Here is a 22,817-nt window from a genome sequence, read left to right on the forward strand (position 1 = left end):
AGAGCATTTTACAGTTTCTTTTCAAAAGCCTACTAATCTTTTTTTATGTCCTTAAAACGGAGGATGCTGGTCTTGAGTGTGTTACATAGTATCCATAATTAGAGTGCAATGTAACGAGTACCTCTGCTGGCTAGTTAATCAAGTCCCTTAGTTCTCCTTGTCATCTTTATCTAAAAAAAAAAAAAAAAAAAAAAAAAAAAACAAAAAAAACCAAAACCCACAACAACCTAGTTGCATTGTGATTTGTTATTCCTCATATGAGACATACCACAAATGATAATTTTATTAGCAAAGGGACCTATAACTGGGCCCAGTCATTTTATGAGCTTGTATAGATATCAATACTGCTGGAATGGTATACTCGGGACAGAGTTGTCTTGTTTAATATGTTTTTTCTACAAGCCTGTCTGACTGCTGTCAAGTCAAGCTTGGTTTTGTGTTTAACAGTTTTTATAAATATTACATTAAAGAATATAACGATGCTTGTTTTTAAAATATCTCTAAGGAAATGGAATAAGCTGTAACAATTTCCATCAGTGTTTAGTTTCCTAACTGAGAAAGTTAATGTCCCATGTGTTTCACAATTATTTTGCTCAGAAATAATGCAGCAATTACACCAACGTAAAAAAATTACGTTTATTGTCTATAGATATTTCTCAAGTTGGTAGGGACAGTTCCAATAGTGAATATGTTGTGTCTATAAATCAAATTTTAAGTCTCCTCTTTGTCTACAAGGTGCTTAAACTGCTTGCTCAAACGCTGTATTTATGGATTAAAAAAAGTTTATCTTTTCTTCACATTTGCTCTGTAAGACCTTTCATAATCCATGAGCATTTCTGCTTTATCTCACACTCTGTCTTTATAAATGCTTTATAGGGAGTGCGGACGCCGTACCTCCAGTTATCTGCAATGCAGGAAGGAGATTATACGTTTCAGCTGACCGTCACAGACTCTGCGAGGCAGCGGTCCACAGCTGAGGTGACACTGATCGTACAGCCTGGTAAGTCGGCTGCAGGCACGTCTGGGTCCCTCAGGGGTGAGCCAGCCCGATGCCTTAGCGCTGTCCTCTAATGCCTCATCTGGCTGCATTGCGCCACTGCGATGGCAGTCTGAATGTCTGGTATCCCTGCATCAAGGACTCTTCCACCTCCATTTTCTGTCAAAGCAAACAGAACAAGTGTAGAATCATAGAAAGTCCAGGTGATGATCCTGAGGCTCACACCAGCCTGATTATGTAAGGTAACCCACACAGAGATGTGTTTGAGTGTACATCTAAAAGCTAAAATATAGCTCTTGTGTTAAATATCCTAAAAGGCTGTTTTGCAAAGCTGTTCAGAGTATCAACCAGTGATCTGCTCAGTTTTCTCACAGTTTCGCAGTTGTCCTTCAAGAATCCTTGTGTGATTTGAATTCTCACTAGAATTCAAATTCTCCATTTTGAATTTTCATCGCACTTTCTAGGGAAAAATGCCAAGCAATGAATTTTCAAAAGTTGCATCTTTCACATGTTTGTTTAGATTTGGGACCTGAGTGATGAATTGGGCCCAAATGGTCCAGGCCTCGTGAGATATTTTTTTTTAATGCTTTTTTGTCTTTTGTAATGTGTTTGCCTGTTACAAAGTGGCATTTTGTGCCCATCTGAAGGTCTAACATTCCACCATGGGGCAATGTTTTATCTTCCTGTTGTTGCTTATTACACATCTTTTTGTAGATGAGCCATGCTGTGAAAACTTTACAGCGGGCATTTACTGCAGAAATCAAGAACATGAATCAGAAGTACAGCATGTGGTGGTGCCTTTTAGACCCATTAATAGCATGAAACTAGAAAGATACTATTGCTGAGATACTATTGCTGAAGTCAGGTCTAAGGGCAAATGGTAGCATTGCCAGTTTTACCATGCCACAAAAGCAGAGGTTGAAAACAGAATAATAGGTTATATGTTTCTTCACTAAATCCTCAAAGGCTCTAAATTGCCATTAACTTAGTGGCTTCATGCTGACCTTTGAGCAGCAGAAAACCTGGGCCAGTATCTTCTTTGAGGGCAAAGAACTGTATTCGTGTGGGTGGTTTCGAAAGGGATGCAGTGGTGGAACCAGGAGAATACTCCACCACTCTTGTTATAAAACATTTCATACACTGCATTGAGCATGCTGCAAAATTTTTTGGAGTGTGACTGTGCCTTCAGATATGACTGTGAAAAAAAGAAGTACTTGCTGTGGGATATGGTTTGATTTAGAGCTAGTATCTCTCATCTAGTATTTTCTCCTGGCTTGTGCGTGTTATACTTGTGATTTTTATCTTTGGGCCAATATATCAAATTTGTAGTATAATATTCTGTGTAAAATCTTCCCTCTGATTGACAATCCTTGCCAGTGACTACCTAGCAAATGTCATGCACTAAATATTATTTTTACAGAAAATAACAGTCCTCCAGTAGCAGTGGCTGGCCCTGACAAGGAATTGACCTTCCCAGTAGAAAGTACTACACTGGATGGAAGCAAAAGCCAAGATGACCAAGGCATTGTCTTCTATCATTGGGAAAATATCAGGTATCTAGAGATTTTACTAAACTCCAGTAAAATAGAGAATAAAGTGAAAGTCATTGGGTGCAAGAGCCTCTTACACGATTGTGTTGGGTGATGCACTGTTTGAGAACTGCTTTGAGGATTTTCCCACTCGGGTGGTAACAGGTTAAGAGACAGGAATTTTTAAATTTAATTTGGAAAACTTAGGCAATCTCTGCCTATGTTTTCCAATGTGTCATTTTGAGGCCTACTGTTATAAAGTTAAGAGAAAACAACAGGAACTTCCGTGTCTCCTGTTAAAAAGCGAGTAACAGGCTTGTGTACCCTCCTGTAATGTACGTTTTCACATCAGTGCGTAGAACTAGGGTTTCCCAGTCACTTATTTGTTGAATAATAAAGTAAACTTGACAATCTGTTTAGCCTGAGGTTTCAATGGTAGGTGACTAAAGCACTCTTGAATGATGACTGAAAATGTTTTACAAAAGTTTATCATTGCATGCTTATGTGCAAAACTATTTGATCCTTAATAAAAGGACAAGGTACGCAGCTGTCACCTCTATGGTACAGGAAGAGATGTCACTCTGGCACCCTGTACATATGAATGGCTCTTAGAGCAATAGCATTTGCATGCCCCCATGAAATAGTATGGTGAGAAGGTTGAACTTCTAGGGTGCATTTTCTACTTTTCTGATAACTGGGTTTGTGATGCTTGGGTGCTTTGAATGTCTTGAAAAAATGGACTTATGAATTCTCTGAACTAAACTCATGTCTCATATAGTTCTTTAACCATCAATGCTTACAGCAGCGGTAGAACTACATAAAAGCAAATGGCATGAGCGATGCTGCTGTAAGAACAACTTGGCTGGCTATGCAGGATTATTTTTCTGAGATGTTTTATTTCAGTGGACCAAGCTCTGTACAGATGGAAAATGGTGACAAAGCAATAGCAACTGTGACTGGTCTTCAAGTTGGCACCTATCGCTTCAGGTTGACTGTGAAAGACCAACAGGGTTTAAGCAGTGCATCTGTGCTATCTATTACTGTGAAGGAAGGTAAGCCTAGTTGCTGCTTCTTAGGATCGTGTAGGCAACTTGCCGGTTAATTCAGTCACTGACAGAATGTAAAGGAAATCAGAACAGAAAGGGACAATGTTATTTGTTGTCCTATTTCAAGGGTGTTCAAGAAGAGTTACTATTTTGTAATATAGTAGTATTGTGAGCGATGGGTAGAATTAACTTCACTTACTGCAAGATTTTTTAAAGTTAAATATGTGCAGAATTAGTTGTAACAAAAATGCTCAAAATACTGGTTTTGACCATGGTGCGTCCAGTTTATTAAAAGGATTTTTTAAATTTGATTCTCAAGGTGAAGCTTTGAGCAGAAAACTGATTTTTACGGTGGGTTTCAAGTAACATTGAAGAAGCGAGGTTTCAGAATGTACCAATTTCCACTTAAGTTGAGGTCTTTTAATGTTAAGTTTTTATTTTGGTTTTTTTGATAACAGGGAAACAGTTGCTGTGGTGTTTTTTCAAGTATTCCCCCCGCCCCCATGCTGTAGAAGAGGCTTTAGGAATAATACCTTTTGTGTGAGATCATAGAATCATAGAATCATTTAGGTTGGAAAGACCTTTAAGATCATTGTGTCCAGATGTTAACCTGGCACTAAACCACATCCCTAAGCACCACATGTACAGGTCTTTGAAATGACTGCAGGGAGGGTGACTCAACGACTTCCCTGGGCAGCCTGTTCCAGTGCTTGTCAACCCTTTCAGTGAAGAAATATTTCCTAATATCCCATCTAAACCTCCCCTGGCACAACTAGAGGCCATTTCCTCTTGCATCCTCAAGTTTGCAGGTAGTGATAATCCAACCATCGTTTGATTCATGTTCTTCCTTAGGGGAGTGATTTTAGTATTTTCCATGGGCCTTTGCCTCCTTTTAAAGAAGGTGGTGTAATAATTCCAAATCTTGTTTGGTCCAGAGTTTGGCTTTCTGTTGCGTACCTTGGGTTTTTAGGGGAGTGATGCACTCTGGCTCTGCAAGTATGGTACCTATACCATTTATGAAATGATAGTAGAGTTGCAGTAGAATCTTAGCTGCTGACTTTTTTGAAAATAGTGCAACCTTGGTTCTTTTTCACTTGGTATCACTGCAAAGTGAATGAATCTTGGAGAAGAAGCTGGACTCAATTTTACTCATGTGCATCACTGGTTGAACTGTTTCAGAGTTTCAGTTAGGTGTTTAGTCAGAAACACGTGGCAACAGCTCTGCCCTAATGTGTCTCATGGTCTCATTCATGCTGTGAAGCATAGCCACAGTATGTACTGACTACAGTCGCAGATTCTATATTAAAAATATTCAGTGCCAATACCCAGGTTTAATCAACTGGTTTATTTGGAACAGACAAGATCACTTGTATCACAGAGAACTCTATGCTGTTCTAAAGAATAACGTTATAGCCAATACTTTGGAGATATGCCCAAAATTCAATTATTCGTATCCAACCTAATATTCAGACCAGCAGGGTATTTCACTGAGCCTCACAGATTCCTGGAGCTTTGTCTTATCAGTTGTGTTCTAAACAAACGTCAGTGATGTCTAGTTTCTGGAAAGGGAATGTGTTCATGTTTCTCTGATGTTGTTTTACTGTACTCCCAATGCATGCCCTAATTTCACTTCTAACAGTAAGAAAAAAGCATTCAGGAACTGGGTTTACTCTAAGATTCCTGATTACACTTTGCCTAAATACAGGCATAGTGCAGATATAAGACCTTGCACAAGCTTCTATTGGGTAATAAGTGATTCTCAAGACGAGAAGAACCCAGCATAGTGATCTCATGCTGGGCTGTGTTTCTGAGTAGGTAGAAAATCTTTTTGCTTGACTGAGATCTGACACTTAAATTATTGTGAGACTGTAAATAGAGTACTCCACAGTGCTTTTCAAAAAAGATCTTTTTGGATAGTACCTCTTATTGGTATTCTCCTCATGGTGCAGCTCTGCTTTGTCAGGTTGTATTAATCCTGGAGCCAAATTCTGTGTGTTCACTCATCCTTCCCCTGTACCTTTGACACGAGATTCTGTTGTTACTGCCTGTAATCATCAAGTAAAGAATTGTAGTGTGGGTGTATTGGCAATGGCATGACACATTTCACATGTTTTGAAAGCAAATCCTTCTCCACTATTTTTATGGCTAGAAAACAACAGTCCGCCCCGGGCGCGTGCTGGTGGGAAGCATGTTCTAGTGCTTCCAAATAACTCTGTTACCTTGGACGGCTCAAGGTCTGCTGATGACCAGGGGATTGTGTCATATTTGTGGATTCGGGATGGTCAAAGCCCAGCAGCTGGGGTAAGTTTCTTCAAGGTTGTAACGAGTCAAATTCGGCTCTTGTTATGCATGTAGCGTCACTGCAGCAGGGCAAGCAGGTATGACTCATAAGATGCTATGATGCATGATGTCTTTTTCTGGTTTGTCTCCCCTGCTCTTTCTGATGCTTTGGTTCAAGGGGCTTGTGATATTTTCTGTACAGCTATAGAATATGGTAGCTAAGTAAGAGGACTTGCAGCAGTGTAGATTTAGATGGGAAAGACTCGAGACCGAAGAATAAAGTTGTGTTTCTTAAAGAGTAATTGGTGATAGTAGTGAGCTAATGTGTTTAAGAGAAAAATCAACTGAAATCCCAATATTCCAAAGGAGGAAGGGTCTAAGAGAACAAGTAGTACCAATAAAGACTAAGGAATCATGTCTGGTACCAGATGAGGTGAAACATGTTTTAAGATAAAAATGGTGTTTGATGCTAGATGTGTAGGTACCTTGCCTGGCAGACCATGGTGAATAGCCTGGGTCATTAGATCAGGGAGTCTGCTCTCCGAGTGCAGACAGGAGAAGCACCTCATGATAAACTGAAGTTTATATGTCAACTACTAAAACTGTGATAACTTGCCTATCTGCGCAAGTGTTGTGGACAGCTCCTGGCAGTCAGGGAGATAGCGGCAAATCAGCAAGAACTGGGAGAGGAGAAACAGCAAAACAATAACAAAGCTTCTAGAAGCAATTCACATGAGGGTATGAGAAGAATTTAAGAGGTTTAGCTTAATTATAGCTGGCAGAGATGATAGTTGGAAATATGTGAACTCCAAGGAAAGGAAATTCTTGGAAGTTAAGAAAGCAGAAATAAAGATAGTGGGGTAAAATTGAGAAATAATAATGTAGCTGTCTCACAATTTCAAGATGATGAGTACTTGAGAGTGTCAGGTGTTCTGTTTGTTTTTTGTTTTTTTTTTTTTAATGAAAATATCCTCACTGTGCAGACGTTCTCATTAACTGCCACTTCCAAATTTGCATTATTCTGCTATAAACTGTGGGTAGGTCACATTTGTCCCAAAAGCCAAAGTAAGAATTCACACTGTCACACCAAATAGTTGACGTGATAGTCACACCTGCAACTTTCTCTGAGGGTATAATCATTCCAATGCCTTTTTTTTACAGGATGTGATCCATGGCTCAGACCACGAGGCAGTACTGCAGCTAACTAATCTGGTAGAAGGAACCTATACTTTTCACTTGAAAGTGACAGATGCTAAAGGAGACTCAGACATTGATTCAGCAACTGTTGAAGTGCGGCCTGGTATGACAATTAAAAGGTCATCGATATGTTGTGAATACCTCATCTTTGTTCTTCTTTTCATGTATTTATTTCAATGTTGACAAGATTCTCTCAAGTTAAAACACAAAGCAAACAGGTCTCTCTCTTCCTACCTCCTTATTGTTCTCTTAATAGGCCTGAGTGTGTTAGAAGACATGTCAGGATTCTTAATTACCATTGCTTTACTGAAAGCGTAAATAAATAAAAATCATACTACCTAGTTAATATTTTCATTAGTTTTTTGTTGATTTTTCATTCCTTGTAGGTTTTTGTTTCTTTTTTTTCCTGATTGTTAACCAGTTTGGCCAAAGGAAAGAGATGGGAGCTGAGCATTAAGTTTAGGTACAAATGCTGCAATTTTCTGTTTGATGGTTGAAAGTGTGTTTTTATACTTGTTTTCCTCCTTTCATCCTGAAGGACAAAAACAAACCTCAAAGAATTTCAGGGGGTTTAAATTGTCTTTTCATGGTTTGGTATTGCTCGTATGTAGACTTGTTTTCAAATGCAGAATAAATGGCGATGTGATGGAAGCATAAGCTGAGGTTTTGGGAAATGGGTCTGAAATCTTGGGTCTGTCAGATTTCTTGTTTGTCTGGTTCCTGGGCAATGATTTTATTTCTGTTCCTCACTTTATTGTTGAATGTAGTCACAATAATTGGCTCAGGATTCTCATTCGATATCTGTAAAGCTTGTTTTGTTGCAAGGCACTCTAGAAGTTCAAGTATTATTTAACAGAACCCTCAGCTTATGAAGGTAAACATATTTTGTATTTCTCAAATTGACCATCCTCATTTAGACGTGCTCACACGGTCTTGCATGCTACCATATGAGTCCATCTTTGCCTCGTTTTTTCTGGATGGTAGCCATCAGTAGATAACTAGCAGGGAACTTAAGAATTATTAGACTTACCTAGTGCTTACCTCTGACCTTAATATGGCAGCATTTAGGGGAACAGAAGTTGCTCTTCTGCTCAGAAATGTGTTAATGCTGAAGTGAAGTACACACTGCAGTGTTTTCTTTCGACTGATAAGCTGGGTTGCTATCTTAGGACCCACCAGATTTGTTTCGGAGGGAATGTGAAAATGTAGGCTAAGTACTTTTCTGAGAACACAAAAGGATTAGGTTATAAGGGATATGGGTCCTATGCAGGAAAATACAGTATTAATAAATGCTTCTGAGTGCTGCATGTTCTCTTCAGTTGGTACTGAAACATTTGCCAGGCTCTGAAAGAACAGCATGTTGTTCTTCTGTCAGATCCCAAAAGGGGTGGTCTGGTGGAGCTGATTCTGCAAGTTGGAGTGGGACAGCTGAGTGAACAGCAGAAGGACACCCTGGTGAGACAGCTGGCTGTATTGCTGAATGTTTTGGATTCGGATATCAAAGTTCAGAAGATACAAGCCTACTCAGATATAAGGTAGAAAGTTATCCTGCTATTCCAGGAAGATTTATGATTTTCATTGACTCTTTCATAGCTCATAAATAGTTGCAAAATAATCTTTTCTAAGATGACAAAAAGTGCTACCACTCTCAACTATATATATATATATATACTTTAAAAGGTGAATTTCTTCTGCTGTGGTACAAAATTGATGAAGTAAGCCCTCTGGAGGCTCAGAACTGAAGTGTTTCATTTAAAAATAAAAAATTCTTTGCATAGGTTTTTTATTTATTCATTTAAAGGAAGTGTGTGCGTATATTTCAGTGTCTTTGTTCCATACAGCGCTATTTTTTTTCCCAAATGCTGGATGGAGTGAGACAGACAGACTTTCTCACAGTGAAGCAAGTATTGTATTTCAGAATAAGGTTCCAGCTGTATCTGATCAAACCTGGGTTTTTTATTCCTCTTTTCTTCTATTTCCTCTCTAAGTTTTTGCTATTTGAAGTATTTTATAAGCACTTCCCCAGGTAACTGGTGATGAAAATCCATTTTTTGCAGAGAAAACTGCACAGTGAATACCACTTAGTGTAGTATCTTATTCTGAAGTAGAAATATCCCCTCTACTTGATGTAGAGGGCTAGAGATGGCTATGAGTACCCAGAGAAACTCCCCAGCGTGATTGGTAGAACCCATTGACATGAGTTATCTTTAAATTACTTCTTGTTAACTACTTGGTAATTTAAAAACCATTTTGGCATCTATTTAGCTCTTGGGGAACCTCTTAAAATTTAAAAACAAACAGTTTGGAAAATCCAGCATTTATAACCATGATATTTTTAATTACAGCATCCAATTACTGCTTTTCAGATAAAGATGTTCCCTGAGTGTCTGATACAGGATGAGATCAACCTCACCCAATTTAAAAAGGCAGGAGTTCGGAATGGACTCCCACATGAAATTCTCTATCTCCCTTGCTTCTGAGCTTTTCCTTCTCAAGTGCAGTTTCATAAAGTTACTCAAGCTTCTTCAGAGTGCTTTGTGACAGGTTGTAGATGAGAGTGTGGAAAGCAAATGTATACATACTTCTCTTAAAGTGAGAGTCAGGAATACCAAGGAGGGAATTACATTTGCTGTTGTCCTCATCTTTCTTCTGTGAAACTGAGAAGCCAGAGAACTGCTGGTGCTCCTTGCCTAGAATGAAGTCCATGGCATATGGATGGAGTTGACTGATCCACAGACCGAGTTCCCCAGTCTTTATCAGTGATGACATTTGCTTTCCAGAAACAAACAAAACCAAAGGCTGTAAACTGAATGCCTGACAAAAGTGGTCTTTGACAGCAGTCATGACCCTAGCTGTTCTTTCTGCAGCACCGCAGTTGTGTTCTACGTGCAGAACGGGCATCCTTCCAAGGTGATCAAGGCATCAGATGTCTCACGAACTCTGCATGTGCAGCTTTTGAAAGAGAAGGCTGACTTTCTCCTTTTTAAAGTCCTGCGGGTTGACACGGCTGGTATGTTTTGGATCCTGCTTGCTTATCTCAGAACTTTGCTGGCATTTGGCTAAGACAGCACTTGGAAACAGTGCATGAAGGCCTTCTGTCTGCCATCTGGTGTTTGGGCTTGGATGTAGCTTTGTGAAAGATGATGTTGAAGACAATACTTAATATGCTTGTTCGTTTGTGGTAGATGGGTGCCAGTTACTTGTGGTCTTTTAAAAGATATCATCTGTAACAGCAGGAAAAAGCACATCTTAACCTGGTTGGTCTGCATCAGGAGAGCCTGGGGAATGAGGATAAAGATACCCCACTCATGCCATCTTTTGTTGGAAGATGGGTAAAACTTAATATAGCCATAATATAGAATGTTTCATGTCTCTGGTTCCTTCAAGACTTTTAGTGTTCAGTAATAGGCTTGTAATGTAACTTGGTTTTGTCTGTCTGTATCAGGCAAAATGGTCAGGTGATCACTGTGTTATAACCTAATCTTCTGATGTTTGCAGTGCAGATGGGTCACTGGGGTTTCTTATAATGAACTTTTTCTTTTCCCCAGAAAGATGCTTGAACTTCTAAGCCTATTTTAAACTTCACTAGTAATGTGAACCCTTTATGATACATGAATGTTACAGATAAGATTTCTCTCTAATTTAAAATCAGGACATAATGATCCCAATGCAAATAAAGTGAGCGAGCTCTGGCGATAAAATAGTAGTTGACTCTGTGGTAAATTCTGTTTCTATTTACCTGTTGAAAAGGATTGTTGTTCTATTGTAAATGTACTTGGATTACTGAAATGCATAGGTGTCACTTGAAAATATGCATTAATGTTTTTCTTGATATAGCAAACCTGCTACTCTTAAGTTTTAAGGGGAATAACTTTTTATTTTAGTCTGATATGACGTATTGGTCTAGCAATAGATATTACTATAAGCGTATGAGGTATGTAAACGTTCTGGCCTCAGATGCTGTAATTCAGTTTTGAAATACACTCTAGGTTTTTGGTATGGTGCTTGTCTTCTAGTACCTAAGAACACTGATATTCCTCAGTTCTCAGGTACTTTAGAAGTTCTTACAAATATGTCATAATAAAATGAACAGGTCTGAATTCCACAACTTCAGCTCATCTTTATTTCTGGTTAGAATAAACCGTTCTTGACTTGCATACAATTTCAATGTTGTACGCATAAGATATATTCTTATCTTTCTTTTCACAGCCAGCACGGTCTGCAGAACTGTAAATCTGTTTAACCCATAACAACAAATGAAGGGGAGATTTAAAAAATAACATAATGTTATGAACTAGATGCTTTATGACCAACCTAATCTCACAAGTAAGAGGATGTGTGACCAGTTGTCTGTTTACACAACTGACCCTATGTCTGGTTTTGCTTTTAGCCTGTCTTTTAAAATGTTCTGGACATGGACACTGTGACCCCATAACAAAGCGCTGTATTTGCTACCAGCTGTGGATGGAAAACTTGATTCATCGTTATCTAAATGATGGAGAGAGTAATTGTGGTGAGTTTGGATTTTGTGGGAATAACAACAAGAATAACTCATCATCTTGTGAGAGACTGTTGATTATTTGCTGTCAGAGTGGGGAGTACTTAGGGAGGTAGATGCTGAGGGAAGAATAAAACAGTTTCTTTGTTTTCCAGCCCAGTATCTTTCTATAGAAAGATATTTGAATAACATCTTGAAATGATAATACCTTGACAAGTAGCCAATATTTAAAATATTTTTAAAGTTTAAATTTTAAAAATAATCACTATTTGAGGAAAAAAGTATGAACACTTTGTCGGGAGAGGGATCTTGCAACAATTAGGGGCCAGTTAGAAGGGTTGTTGAATAGCATGGTCGTTGCAAAGGTTTTGATAGTATTCGTCTGATTGTTGCAAAGAAGAAGAGGCAACAAGTTAGATTCTCTGAGTGGGCGGTTGATGCTTCTGTGCCGGAAGTGTGATCCGACCTAAGGATAGAAAACACCAGTGTTATGGACTAACCAATATAGTCACCTTTAAAACCTCAGCTTTTTAGCATGATTAATTTCACTCTTTCAGTTTGCCTGTTGGACCTGGGAAATGCAATTTAGTTTCACCAGCTTAATCATGTCTATATTCTATGCCACACCTAACGTATCAGCTAAGTGTCTCTATTCTAAATATTTAATAGTTTTAATTTACCTAAATTTGTCTTCTACTTAAGTTGAAATAAAGCTTAACTCTTAGTACTGTGCAGGCTTGGAGACATTTGCTGAGCAATCCACTAATCTTCAAGTAAATCAATAGAAATTTGGAAGGAGCTTGCTACAAGCCATTAAATAACCATGGATCATGTGTCTGTCTGTAAGTGAGCAAAGACTAATCGACCAACCAAAACGGGACAGTAGGTTTTAAGCCTGAGGCTGGGACCTCCTGCAGCCCTGCCCTAATGCTGTGTTGTTCCATAGTGTGATAATAACACTGAAATATTGAGTATACACATGTTGGAGTTCACATTATTGCACATTTCTCTCTGTCCTTCTCATGTTTTCCTGGATTTACAAATATAAGCGTGCACGTAGAAGGATCTATCTCTAACCAGCTGCTCTTTTAAAGCACTACTAAACTGCCAGACCCAGAGCACACCTATGTTTATTTCAGTTGGAGAATGACAACTGAGGTAGTAACCGTGCCCTCTTGACTTTCAGTTCCCACATAGACTTCAGGTATCTTGGGATGATAAAAGGTATTTGAACGGAAGAAAATTTTCAAATGTGCACTTTCAATCTGGAAGCTTAAGAATTTTTAGGGATTCTTCTGAGAATATGAAGGTGCTAAATTTTCCTGAGTTCCTGTTGCCACTCCCCATTCCTCATGAGTGGTTATTTTAATAGAGTTGTATTAGAAATTATGCTATTCATATTACTTTACAAAGCACTCTTGTGTTTCTTTTTTCAGAGTGGAGTATACTCTATGTGACTGTATCTGTTTTTATTTTGATTGTGGTCATGGTAGGGCTTGCCTGGTTCTGCATCTGCTGCTGCAAAAGGTACATGATTTGTGTTTCTTTTTGATGGAGTGTATGCAAAAACTGCACTACAGCCACATTTTAGTCCAGTTCTTAGCACTAAACCACTGAACTCTTTTCAGACATGCGAGGAGCTTCCTGTAGCTATTTCTGTATAGACACACTTTCATTGAAAAAAGGAGTATCCATGTGTGGCTCTGTGCTTTTCTGCATTTCAAGAACTAAAAAGCCAGTATTGGAGTATCCTTCGTATTAAGAGATAATTTATGTTAAAATGCTGAGAGTATACTGCAGATTTTCATGGTCTCTCACTGAGTCATCCAGGTACTCCATGCTACGAAAAGAGAGGCACGCCCTGAAGGTCACTGATGTAGGAGTGCTCTAGGCCATGGTAAGGGAGCTGCTCCCAATCTAGTGTCTCCCTTGGGCAGGAAGGGTGGACATGTGGGCTGCATCTGGCTGACAAGCAAGGAGTGCTCCAGTGGTCTCTGTTACACAAACATTTTGCTTCCTCTTTCCTTAAACAGTTTTGCCTACTGCTGTATGTTGTTTCCCTATCTGCTCCCCCCTGGAGTTTTCCTAGTGAGCAGATGAGAAATTCTCTTTCAAGTGACAAGCCCCTGCAAGTTCTATTACTAGAGCAAGCGTTTTTGCTGCTGCTCAAAAAGCCCAGCAAATAGGTAGCGTGTTCAGGTGTTAGCAAAAATGAAATGCTGTCAAAATCTTTCTGATTTTCAACTTTTTCTAGGGTGTCTTTGCAGTATGTAAAATATGCTGTTTGAAATACATTGGAGTCGATACTGATTTCCTTTCCTGATGGCTGCAGGAACAGTGCTGTTAGTAGAAAGGTTTAAATAGAAGTGTGTCTCACTCTACCCCTACAGTGTGGGGTGGAGCCTCACAGGCTTGTGTGGACTTTATGAGAAAGGAATTGTTTATGGAGTTTAATCTGCTTCTGTCCTTAGTCCTCATGTGGCTTGTGCCAGAGAGTGAGTGCTGGTTGATACAGAGATGTGTAAAAAAGAGGAGGGAAATGCTGCACAGGACAGAATGGCAAGAGATGCCCTTTGCCTTGTGGAAACCACAGGAAAAAGACACTGTAGTCCAAGACTTGGCTGGAGTTTTGGAGGTGTTGAAGGCTTTGATGAGTTGCCAAACGAACTCAATTTTTTTAGAAGACTGTAGAGGAGAGGGTGAGTGGCTGGCTGTTGCTGTAATGTTGGCTGAGCAGTAGGTGGCTTCTCCACTGTGAACTGTGCCATCTGGGTAGGAGTGCTTCTTCAGACATTGCCAGAGTCAATCCTTGCCTTGAAAAAGGGCACGTCCTACCCACTCGCCTCTCCTCCAAAGTTATGAGAAAGCGGGCAAGAGAAATGCCTGAGGTGTGACAGCCTCTTCTAGGAGGTGCCCCCTTGGTTTCATGTGTGAATGCCTGTATTTCTACCCTGAAGTCCTTTGTTCATTCCCTCTTGATCCAATACAATAAACAGGTCTGTGTCTATTTCTGTAGCTCCAGGACTTTATTAATGAGCAGATGCATAACTCTTGCAAATAGCTGAAACTTAACAAAGAGATGATGAGCATTGTGGAAGTAGATGCTGGGGAAAGATTTAAATGAAGAAAGAACAGGTGGGGAGCCTACAGACCAGTAGGGCTTTGTCCCTGCATACATATGAGGGAGACAATCTCCATTTGTCTGGCCATCTCTGTAAGCATAACCAGACAAACACCACTTAAATTCTCTCAGTTAAAATTAAATTGGGGAATAACCAATTCTTACAGAAATTTTATTTGGAAACAAATGAATATATGTCTACCATGTGTCTAGTTACTATGTTGAACAAACTGAACCCCTGTGGCCTAGGAAAGCAAGTCAGTCTTTCTTGCTTTCTTCATCTTTGTATATGAGAGAGAAAATGAATTATACTCTCTGGTCCAGATTGCACAGCTGCTTTATACAGGTATAAACTGGAAAAACTCTTTTTAGGTAGAGGCGAGAAAGTACAATGAGGTACTATATATGGGGTGTAGTTATCTGTATGAAAAGGGAGAGAGAACAGATTTATGTGTGTACGTGAGAACTAAATGTCTTTGTGGTAACTTTCTCTTTAGCAGAAAGAGGACAAAGATAAGAAAGAAAACAAAATATACCATCCTAGATAACATAGATGAGCAGGAGAGAATGGAGCTACGACCCAAATATGGTAAGCCCTACCTGTTTCAGCTGGGAACTCATCCACCAAGCTTACAGTCAATGTATGTGAATTGACATCTGCAGAGGAGCCCAGAAGCTGGCCTACAAGTTTGGGAATGGCAGAGTAAAAGCACAGACAATGAAATGGTTGGGGGAGAATCACTTCATTTCTTTCATGAGGCCTTGGGCTCAGCCACTGCTCTGAGCTTCTTCGTTAATCTTAACTTAGAACATCTAATTGTCCCACAGACTTTCTCTGTGTAACCCCTCCTCTCCTGCACGCACTTTAATTTGGAGCTGTTTTTATGGCTGCGCAGCAGTTCCCTCCTGGCCCAAAAGTGTCCTGTTAAACATTGGTAGACTTCAGCCAGTACCCTCTGTTAACATATATTTTGATTTACCTGGGTTTCAGTTTTTAGCAGGGGGAATGTTGGAATGCAGGGAAGTAAAATCATCCTGAGAAATTGCTCTCCTAGAAAGATAGATATAACGTTTCTGTAGAAACCATGACCTTTCATTGCCACTTGTGTTAATCAGATAGTTGAGTGGACAGACTAATTTCCAGATTCAAGCTATTAAAAGTACATTAACTATGTACTAAGATCATTTAATTGTTTCAAATTTAAGTGCATATATTCACATTTCAGAGCTGTAAACTGACAGGCCTGCAGTGAAGTCAGAAGAGTATCTGCCTGACAGTATGTGATATCTCCTAGGGCCAGTTCTTGTATCGGTGGTGGCAGTGGTGCACACTTTTTTGCTGGATTGCACAGAATGTTTTCACTTGTCTTTCAAATCACAGCAGAGGAGAGGATGGTTAGTTGTTATTAAAAAGTGAAACCTTTCTAATTGAGCTTGTTTTGCTTTTTTATTGTCAGGTATAAAACACAGAAGTACAGAACACAACTCCAGTCTGATGGTCTCTGAGTCAGAGTTTGACAGTGATCAGGACACTATCTTCAGCAGAGAAAAGATTGAAAGAGAGAATCCTAAAACCCTCATTAATGGATCCATCAGAAATGGAGTTTCCTTCAACTACAGCTCCAAAGACAGATAACTGAGTGAGGGTAAAAGCACAGAACACACTGGCTCAACACATCTGGCCCACCTCTGTTTTTCCAGAACCAAAAGCTTCCTAAAATATCAAATAATTGCACATGAAAGGGTAAATTTCTAGCACAGGGGAAGGAAGGAGGAAGGACTAGATAGATGGTCAGCTAAATTCCTCTTGTCACTGTTAAAGGAACAAGGAAAAGCACATCTTATTTCGTGCATGTTCCGTGCTGAATCTTTGTCTGGACTTCAGAAGACCTTTTCCTGTATCACTGCTACAAAATTAGCCGGGGCTGTTACAGTACTAACAGTGGTAACTGAGATGCATACAGATTCATGTCCTATGCTCCTCTCTCTCTCAGAGAAGCAGTGTGATTATGATGCTGACCTAAACCAGCAAAAGCCAATATAGATAAATTCCCGTACAAATTTAGAGAGCAATATGTGACCACAGGCTCCATCTTCATTTTTTTCAGTTTAGGTTGGGAACACAAAGAGAGAGCATTTTTAGTGCTTCATATTTATCTCTGACTGTAATATGTGACTTCCTTTTCTAGGGTAGTGCTCATCAGATGAAGATGTCTTTGTTTTCAAAGGAAGTTTACAATTAGCCGTTGCACTTAATCAGCTGTAATGTGATGCATCTGTGTCCTGTAGGATGCTATGTTCCCTGTATTTGCAAAGTATGGTGCCTGCAAGGAAGTCCAGCCTTAGGTTGCTTCTGTAATGATGAAGGTGTTTTGGCTCTCTCTAGTCTGCCACATCCAGCCAGGAAACAGTAGCAGAAAAGCAGGAAGGATTCAGTGCGATGCGCCTTCAGAAGCATTTTGAGCATCCCAAAAAACCTTTTGCTTAGAGAGCACTTCTGAGGAGCTCCAGACCTTTTAAGACTGAACCCTCAGCTGGAGATGAGTTTTCATCTGTCAGCCTCAGTGCTCAATTATAGAATATGTCAAACATTTGCAAAGTGAAATGCCTGTGGCAAAATACCCTATGTGCAGTGGAAGGTTCAACACCTACCTTCATTGTTGTGGGAATTGGTACTGAGAAAAGTTTTAGCTTGAACATTTGATGGGTTTACTTTTTCCTCTGTGGCTATTCAGTGACTAGATGTGTCGGCCTAAAGAGATCCCTTTAGGTGTTTGGGAAGGGTAGGTGTGTTGGAGTTCTGATGTTGTTGTTCACGATCTGGATCATTTTATTTACAGCATGCTTGTTAGCCTTTAAAGCCATGCCCCCAGTACTGTTCTTGAAATCCCAAACTGAAGACCTGGCCTCACTTGTCAGGGGCATCTGTGTCAGTGGTACTGTTTGGCCACAATGCCAGCCTTTCCTGGGGGTCCTTTACTGACATGCTGAAATCTTGGGCTGAGCTGGAGGAATGATGTGTTCTGATGGAGAAAAAGTTCCTCGGGGAGTGTTTCGGACAGGTTTGTTTTGTTTTTTTTTTAACTTTTTTTTTTTTTAAATCTGATGGTGGAGAATCCATTAATAGAGAGGGGTGGAGCAGTATAGAGATCAGGAGAGCAGATGAAAAGGGTCAGGGAGGGGGCATAGCCCACCTCCATCATGAGGAATAATTTGATGGAGAATTTTGGGGCTTTCTCTGCCATTTCATAGGAGTCTGATACAACAGAGTAGTTGGGTCAAACACTAGCTTCTGTGCTTCTCTTGTTAATGGAGTTGGGCAAAAGTCAGAACTGTCTAGATTGGAAGGAATCAGTAGTCAAAAGTTGCAGCAACATGACATGCTCATAACTGGTTTCATACCTTTGACTCTCAAATGCAGCCAACAACAGTCCCTGAGGCTACTAATGCTGCACTGAGAAGCATTTATTCTGTGCACAGCCCTGCATTTCTCTGGAAAGCTGAGTGTGGCTGTAGGAGTCATAGTGGTGGGAGAGTCTGTGAAGAGCTAAAAAGGGCTAATGCAAGTGTTCTCCGTGGTTTTTCCCATACCCACCAGCAAGATGCAGTATGAATGGTATGATTTGCTTTCTTCAGAAGCCAAGTTTGAACTCTGTGTGTATGTGTTTTAGGTTATTTATTGAAACAATTCTACTATATCTCACTCTCTCCCTTCTTGAGTGCGTGTGTATATATTTTTTAAATAACTTGGTCAATAAAAGCAAGGTTAGATTTTGATGTCTTTCAATTTCTGCTCCAGTTGTGTTAACACAATAACGCGATGTTCAATTTAAAGCATTCTTGAAGAAAGTTAAGGCCCACTCAAAATACTTTTTTTTTTTTTTTCCTTTTTAAATAAAAATGTTAGGCTTTATCCATTCTGCATAAATTCCCAAAATGTTCTAGCAGGAATTATGCTCTTGGAAACGTGCATTTAAAAAAAAATAATAATTGCATAAGCAACTTTGTATTGGCCGTGATGCCATTAATGCTTCTGCTAAATACTGTATCCAGTGTGCCTTTATCTATAAACTTATCTTTTAGGACATGTCAGTGCAGTCAGCAGCATCCTTGTGAAGTCAGTCACTTGTGTGTTTTGGGTTTATTTTATGTTTTTAAAGCTGGTGCTGAAGCCCAGGAGGAGGTTGTTCTTTCAAGGAATTAAAATTCTGATATCTCTTCTTTTTAAAAAACCCAGAAACTAAAGACTGATTCTCTAGTTAAAACAACTGCAGGAAACATAAACCTGCTTTCCTCAATGCTGCAGAATTCACACTGCTATTCCCCCTCCACACACACACGCTGTGGGCTCAGATCTCTGGATTGGTGGTAAGTTCATGTGCCATAAGAACGTATGAATGATTTAGCTAAGTATTTCTCACTCTAACAAATAAGAAACATCAGAGCAATTTCTTATTGCATAAGGCCCTAGCAGGTGGAAGTTACTTATTAAATTCTGTTCTCTAGATGATGCTTTGACATCTTTGTTGCTAACAGTATTTTAGTTATGTTTTGAAATTTGAATATAGTTTAAATTTTTGAGCTGCTTCTAATTCTACTACTTTGATTCTTCCACCTCCTTGGAGGGAGAAGTCATTCCTCTTACGTAAGATAAGGCTTGCTCTTAATATGAAACTTGCACAGAGGTTGAAAATAATGGTTTCTGTCTCTGTGGATTTGTGATATCACGTTTGTGTCAATTGGCCAAGCATAATTTTTGTCAGGAATTTAGGAGAGACTGTAGCAAGCCTTGTTTCTTGATTCAGTATAATTTTTATTTCTAGAACTGTTGCTTTCTTGCAGAATGTCAGGTCATGCCTGGAATGAAAGTGTCAGAAAACTAGCTGTTAAGGTACAAACACACAATTGTAGAATTCTGATGCTAGCTGCCTGGTTTGGGTTATGATGGGTTTGAAGCAGGTTCTCAGTACTCACATTTTACTTCCACACACAGTTTTCCTTCATATACGGAAGAGAGTCCTGGCAGCTGCTTCGTGAAATAGGTATGGGAATGTTCCCAACAGTCTCATCTGCTCTGTAAAGCAGAGGAGACTGGATATAGCTTGTCATGTATGGCTCAGAGTCCACTGAAAATAAAGAATAAATTCAGTTTGGCACTGATAAGGTACTGCCTCTCCTTGAAGGCAGACGGTGTGCTGGTACTTACAGTGCCTCATAGCCTTGATGTAAGCATAGGATTTTCATTTGCATATTGGTTTCACATTTATACATGCTGATGCATGCACAAGCAGATTGTCCAGCTATGTAAAAGGACTGCCTTTGTTCACATTTTAAGTAAGGAGTATATTTTGGAAAAAAAAAAAAAAAAACAAAAAACAAAAAACAAAACTTCCTTACCATTACTGCCTGAGGCATTAAACAGATTCAGTACTCTGGTATTCCGTGCAGTGTATAGGCAGCACAAAACTGCCACACTGCAAACAGGTCATCAGCTTGTGTTTTTAGTTGTCTTAACCAAAATGCTACTGCAGTATGAACCAAAATTTACCTTGGAAAATCTGGTGAGATGCACATTCAAATTCTCTGTCCTTTGGTTCAGTCTTTCATATTAACTGAGTAGATTGCTGAAAAATTCAAGCAAAATGTGAACGCTCTAATTGCAGATGATTGTTTATTTTGGGGGCGGGGTGTATTCTTTTTCATGTGTAAAATACATTTTCAGCTGTGTCCTTTTAGGTAAACAGTCTTAGTCTCCCTCTGTCAAACGCAATAGATAAAAGGTACTGTTCAAGCATCTGTTTTGTGCTGTCAGCTGTGTTTGCTTATATGATGCTAATTTTCCTTTTCTTTCTTGGTCTCTTGTGGGCACAAAGTGTGCACACATGCAATGAACTTAACAGTGTGTGAAATTAAGAGAAAGTGAGTGCATGAGTGTGTTCTCTATGCTGAATTTAAACTTCTCTTGGACAGTTCTGATGTTCTTGAAATAATTGAGTTCTTAAGCAAATTTCCTATTACTGTTTTAAGCCTCAAGTGAAACTAGTTTCGCCCCTCAATAATGATAATGGGCTGTAGTCAGCTGGAACTTTGGGATGGTGGTAATAAAATGACAGCTACTTTAGTCTTCTGAGCCGTTTATGTGAGGTTTGAGAGGTAAACATTCCTCTAAATGAAGGGAAATGGGATAGAGGTGAATTAGAGTTTCTTTACATCAGCTATTGCTTATCACTGATCCCTAACTAGAAAACTAATCCCATACTTCTGCAGCAAAGGAGAACCCATTTCACATACCTTTTAGGTCCTGAACTCCCCAAGGCAAGGGAGGGAACCTTAAGGCTTAGAATTAAATTTTTAAAAAAAGGAGGGAGAAAAGGCAAATCACTTTTTCTTTTGCACAGGCTACGAATCAAAGTGCAGATGAGCTGCGCATCAGTAGTTAGGCTCTGTATGGAAGCACTTTCTCCCTGTGGGTGTATGGGTAAGCTATTACAGAATTTACATTAGGAATCTGTTTCTAGAAAATGTTATTTATTGCAAATGATAATGTGTTGTAACTGGAACCATTTCTGAGCTGAAATTACTACATTTATGTAACTACTAATAAAGTTTTGTCTTTCCTTCTAGGAACTTGTCAGGTACTCTTTTAGACGTGGCATTCTGTTTTGGACTCAGGCTAATAAGAGATACGTTGTATACCATACTTTGTGTCTGTACTCAAACATAAAAGCAGGGCAATATCTGATCCCTTCCCTTCCTACTGACAAAAGCAAAGCAGTATCTTTTTTCGGAGAGGTAACGTAATTCAGTACATCAGAGAGCAGAAAAAAAATAAAATTACTGTAGTTCACAGTAGGAGTTTACATGTTGTGCTTGTCCTTACTTGGTTTAATTGGCTGTGTGTAAATATTCACCAGCTGTCATGCCAAGTGTGGTGACTTGACAAGTTTTCTGGCTTATTCTATAGCAAATCCAATACTTGAGTGCTTGCAAGTACAATGGCTGCTTTGCAGCAATCAAAGATACTGGTGTGCAATATAACCCAAAATACTGCTGTTAGCTAGGGTTAGGTTATGCTGCCTGTTTCTGAACTGGAAAAGAAAAATCCGTGCATCAGTGTGTGTGAAGTTTGTGCTTAATCATGATAATAAAAGGTACTATGAGATCTAAGTGTCTTTGCCTAAGGAAAAAAACATAAAACCATAAAAGCAACGTTAAGTGTATTTGGATACATGGTGCTGCTTCTATTCCTACTTGACTCCTGCAATGGAATACTGGCTGCTGAATGACCTGGCGAGATAGATAGCATCCTTTATTGAAGAATGAAATCTGCCTGTTTGTCACTGCACTCTACGTTTTGGTAACAGTAGCAGCCTCCCCCCTCCCCTTTGTGTAGGCTGAAGCAAGCCTCTGCACTTGTGCAAAAGGATCATCAGTAGTGATTCCTAAACAACTCTAACCAGGTGTGCTAAGTAGCTTCAGCATCCACTGATAAAGTCAACAAACCACCAACTTGTGTTTTGGAAGGTCCTAGGCAGAGAGGTTTGACACTGAAAAAACTTTATAAACAAATGCTAAAATTTAACTTAAAGCTTCTGAACACCATACTTAAACCCCCTCCTTTAAGGTAGCTCACCCCTTCCATAAGCAGTAGGGCTAGAACAAGAGGGCATGACCAGTTACGCGTATGGCTATGCCAGTTACAGTGAGACAGTTACTTCAATGCCAAGTGAAAGCATGGAGCTTCTTTTACTTACAGGATTGCCCAACTCCCAACATGTGCCTGACTCATTTAGAACAGTAAAAGCTATTTTACTCTGTGCAAACCATTTAAACTGCTGTTTATGTTCTGTGACTTGTCGTGGTTTAGGCCAAATCCACCACTGGGGACCCGAGGGACCCCAGATGGGACCGACAGATGCTCCCCTCTATCCCTCTACAAAGAGAGAGGCAGAGGAGGAAAAAGAGACTTACGAGTTTAGAAGAAACTAAACTACTTTAATGAAATTTTCATTATTTCTTTTTATTTGATTATTAATAATATATACAAAACCATATCAAGCTCCCGAGATGACAATCATGTCACTGGCTGGCACTGGAGCAGTCCCAGGCTGGACTCAGTGACGGACGGGAACTGGATTCCGGATCTGGA

General features: G+C 39.5%; 1 protein-coding gene across 2 annotated transcripts in view; it reads left to right on the top strand.

Annotated features, from left to right (window-relative positions):
* Positions 1 to 16,304, top strand: part of KIAA0319 — a gene marked incomplete at both ends in the record, with an annotated part of 44,476 nt that extends 28,172 nt beyond the window's left edge. For both annotated transcript variants that reach the window (XM_082479412.1, XM_082479413.1), the window contains 11 exons: positions 877 to 1,000; positions 2,418 to 2,550; positions 3,430 to 3,578; positions 5,722 to 5,873; positions 7,014 to 7,152; positions 8,425 to 8,584; positions 9,917 to 10,059; positions 11,440 to 11,562; positions 12,984 to 13,074; positions 15,166 to 15,257; positions 16,126 to 16,304. In XM_082479412.1, the coding sequence (XP_082335538.1) occupies positions 877 to 1,000; positions 2,418 to 2,550; positions 3,430 to 3,578; positions 5,722 to 5,873; positions 7,014 to 7,152; positions 8,425 to 8,584; positions 9,917 to 10,059; positions 11,440 to 11,562; positions 12,984 to 13,074; positions 15,166 to 15,257; positions 16,126 to 16,304 (1,485 nt within the window). The remainder of the gene's footprint in view (positions 1 to 876; positions 1,001 to 2,417; positions 2,551 to 3,429; positions 3,579 to 5,721; positions 5,874 to 7,013; positions 7,153 to 8,424; positions 8,585 to 9,916; positions 10,060 to 11,439; positions 11,563 to 12,983; positions 13,075 to 15,165; positions 15,258 to 16,125) is intronic.
* Positions 16,305 to 22,817: the final 6,513 nt, after the last annotated feature.

The sequence above is a fragment of the Vanellus vanellus genome, assembly GCF_965231255.1.
Source record: "Vanellus vanellus genome assembly, chromosome: 2".
Taxonomy (NCBI): domain Eukaryota; kingdom Metazoa; phylum Chordata; class Aves; order Charadriiformes; family Charadriidae; genus Vanellus; species Vanellus vanellus.